The sequence below is a fragment of the Echinococcus granulosus genome (genome assembly GCF_000524195.1).
Source record: "Echinococcus granulosus chromosome Unknown EG_S00028, whole genome shotgun sequence".
NCBI lineage: Eukaryota > Metazoa > Platyhelminthes > Cestoda > Cyclophyllidea > Taeniidae > Echinococcus > Echinococcus granulosus.
Genome location: NW_020170408.1, coordinates 941,578 through 944,830, shown reverse-complemented (window position 1 = coordinate 944,830; position 3,253 = coordinate 941,578). Strand labels below are relative to the sequence as shown.

General features: G+C 44.1%; 1 protein-coding gene across 1 annotated transcript; it reads right to left on the bottom strand. All coding sequences in view use genetic code 11, as the record gives it.

The window, feature by feature from the left end:
- Positions 1-173: 173 nt before the first annotated feature.
- On the bottom strand, positions 174-1,113 carry EGR_04535 (Lon protease; the record flags this gene model as incomplete). The annotated part of the gene is made up of 5 exons (XM_024493784.1): positions 174-197; positions 528-630; positions 710-790; positions 864-980; positions 1,061-1,113. The coding sequence occupies 5 exons, from the start codon at positions 1,111-1,113 to the stop codon at positions 174-176; spliced, it is 378 nt and encodes a 125-aa protein (XP_024351898.1).
- Between the last annotated feature and the right edge of the window lie 2,140 nt (positions 1,114-3,253).

The window sequence follows — 3,253 nt, the reverse complement described above, 5'->3', positions numbered from 1 at the left end:
CCAACGACTCAAATGCTCCTCCAATTGACGAGATTCCACATCCCAACACATCATCCTGCAACATGCTTTGCCGAAATAAACACCAACTCATATCCAACACACGTCACACATTTGTGACATGTGTACCCACATAACGCAATCTGCCAATCATCAGTGACATTTGCGGCGAGAGGTTAGGCAATATGAAGCAGTGCGGCCTGCAAGCGGACAATAGGGCACGCACACCTCGCCAACATCCACAAGATGTCACACAAACAACGCAGTTCCGATGTCTTCTCGCTGCTCACACTTCTTGCTAATTTACGAAATCAGGAAAAATACCACCACCATACTATCTGGCATGGATCAAAGTGTTGGAAGATGAGCATGAAATGAAGATGTGATTAACAATCTGTGAGGAGCCAGTAAATCGCTCCTCACCTATAGGATGTGAAGCGCACAATACATCCACAATTTTGTCACATAATAATAGGGCAAATATGTCTTTTTCTTAAAAAAACGGGACGAGTAAAGTGGCCATAGCCTACCACGGGAACGCGGCAAACTCCCAATATTAGCCGACCAGTCATCAACACATTCGACAGTCGGCCTAAGCTGGTGACAAGGAAAGTGGGCAACAACCACACCAGTCTTGACAAGGACCATATGTTTAAGTCAATGCTTTGCAAAGGAAAAAAAACAATAAAGCGAAAACTAACGGATAACTCACCCACTTAGTTTTCCATCAACTAACATTGAGTCACCATTAACATCAGCCCGAATGCCAGAAACCGCTTTCTCGATGTGGATCCTACAAATCCCAATGGGGCACTTATTTGACAACAAAGTGATAGCTAAAGATGAACAGACGCAATCACACGCACCTGCGGTGGCCGACCACGAGCGTGACAATCTTCTCATACATATCATTCCACTCCGGTATTTGGGGGAATGGCCCAACCCGATGCAGTTCGTCCAGACTGTGGGCCACATCGGAAGCGCTACAATTTACCGGTGAAAATAATGTAAAATGGCAGTAAAATGGCAAATACTGCAGACGAGAAGAATAAATCTAACTAACTCGGACGGGTTCTCCTTCAGAAACCCACCACTGTGTGGCTGGTTTAATTCCATACTGCACCTAATGAGTTCCACTAATGTTTGACCCGAAGTCGCCAACACTTTACAAATTTGGTAAACAGAGGAGGTGCAGTAGTTGTTACGACGGAGAAACAGCAATATTCTGAGTGGAAAGCGGAAAAGCGTGCTGCGGGGCATGCCAGTTGGACTCGCACCACTTTCCGACCCTCAAGGGGCTGCATGAGGCTGTCTGATGCCTGTTGAGGAAGAACAATATTATTAACCTGATTTGAAATGCAAAGCAAGCCGCAATTAATAAGGCAATTGTCTATCGCAGCACGAGCTTATCTTTCGCTAACTTGTGACGTTTAAGGAAAAAGAAGAACCGAGAGCCGACAAATATTGGCCACCAAATACTGTCTCGCTAAGTGGTACTTAACAAACGGCAGAAGAAAAGCCTGCATTTGTTAATGGACGTGTTAATCCAGAGAGCATTCGAAACAACAGTGTCAGTGTCAGCACATGGGTCGGCATATCATAGGCACGAAAAGCAAGCGCGCCTCCTTATAAGTTAGCTCAGCAAAAGTATATTTCAAAATTGTACAGCCGAAAGCTGTCACACTAAGCAGTGTTTAGAAAATTTTTAGAAGATTTATGCTTGGAATATTGCCAAGTATTAAAGCAGCATTTCCACTATTGCTAAACTTGAGTAGTTAACTCTCATTTAGTAAGGGAATAGCAATAGCAAAATATCGGGCTTGTTAATCGAAAGAAATATTTCTAAAAATGTTATGTTCTTTAAGTTGTTTTACATTTCAGATCAAATTATTCGAAAAAAAATGTTCCATGTAACATTTGACCGCAGTGAAATCATTAACTAGTTTTGCTACAAAGGAAAGCATGCCTTTTTGTATTAAATACACTTCGACATAACTCGAAATCACGCATTAATGCAATACCGCTACATAGGCTTTCTCAAATACTATATATAGGGCTAAAAACCCCTTTTGTAGCTTCCTGAGACTCCTTGAAGACGAAAGAAGACAAAATGCTTGGGCAGAATATGTATTCAGCGCAGAGAAGGTGTCTGGGCTATTGGCATGGTCCGAAAGGCTAGCCTACCCAGTAAAGTACAAGAAGGCTAATTCCAAGTACAAAAGTCGCGCCTCACCAATACCGAAGGATAAATCACTAGCGTATTACAATTTACTTAATGCGCTGTCACCAGCCTGGATAAAGTGCATGAATATCTACTTCATTCACGAATTATTTTAAGCAACAATGTCGGCTCAGTCTTCGCCGAAGTCCTAACTGGCCGATGCAGCGTGAAGAACAAGCATTATTGCTGTGCAGTAATATTAATTGGCTGATGGCATTGCCCGCATACCACGACATGGTTCCACATGATGAAGAGAAGAGCAAATGGCTACACACGTTCTCTCCTCCCCAGCTTCGTGCATGGCTGTCGACCAGTTCATCTTCCCACTTCGATAATCACAAATTGACTACTGCTTAAACGACTGGCCACGATATTTCAATTTACTCCTTTGAATGTTCTTGCATGTGAGTCGGAATTTGGTGCAGACATCACCATTACATCCCAGAGGAGATGCAATAACCACAGTTGCCTTCTGTTAGCAAGCTGCATTGGGAAGCAGGGATGCATTGTCTGCAAATATTTCAGATTAGTGCTCGCGCATTTTAGGAGCACTTGTCAACGAAGCAATTTTACTTGCAATGAATGCATTCGCTACTGGTTTATCTTGACACATTCACACCAGACTGTCGCTACCGTAACCAAAGTGGGCGCACGCTTCGTTGTGTGCCAATGACCTGGATTGCTGAGCCATGGCGCATGCGTGGCTTCCATTGTCGCGTCGTTGTTTATGGTGCGTCGGGTGGGGTGGAGAACGGCGAAGGGACAGGAGAGGTGGCAGTTAGTCAAACGGTGTCTCCTCCGGTGTTCACAATGCCCTGGTCAATCTGACAGACACAATCACACCCACCTGCCATTATCAATAACGAGCATGCCAATCTTCGTACCCATATCATCTCACTCGGGTATGTGAACTATGATAGCACGTGGGAAGCCTCAACCCGTGGCGAAATAAGAGATGTTGGGGTGTAAGAGTTAACACTTACACACATTCACGTCCTCAAATCACCTCCTGGTGTGAGTAGAGGTGATGTCTTT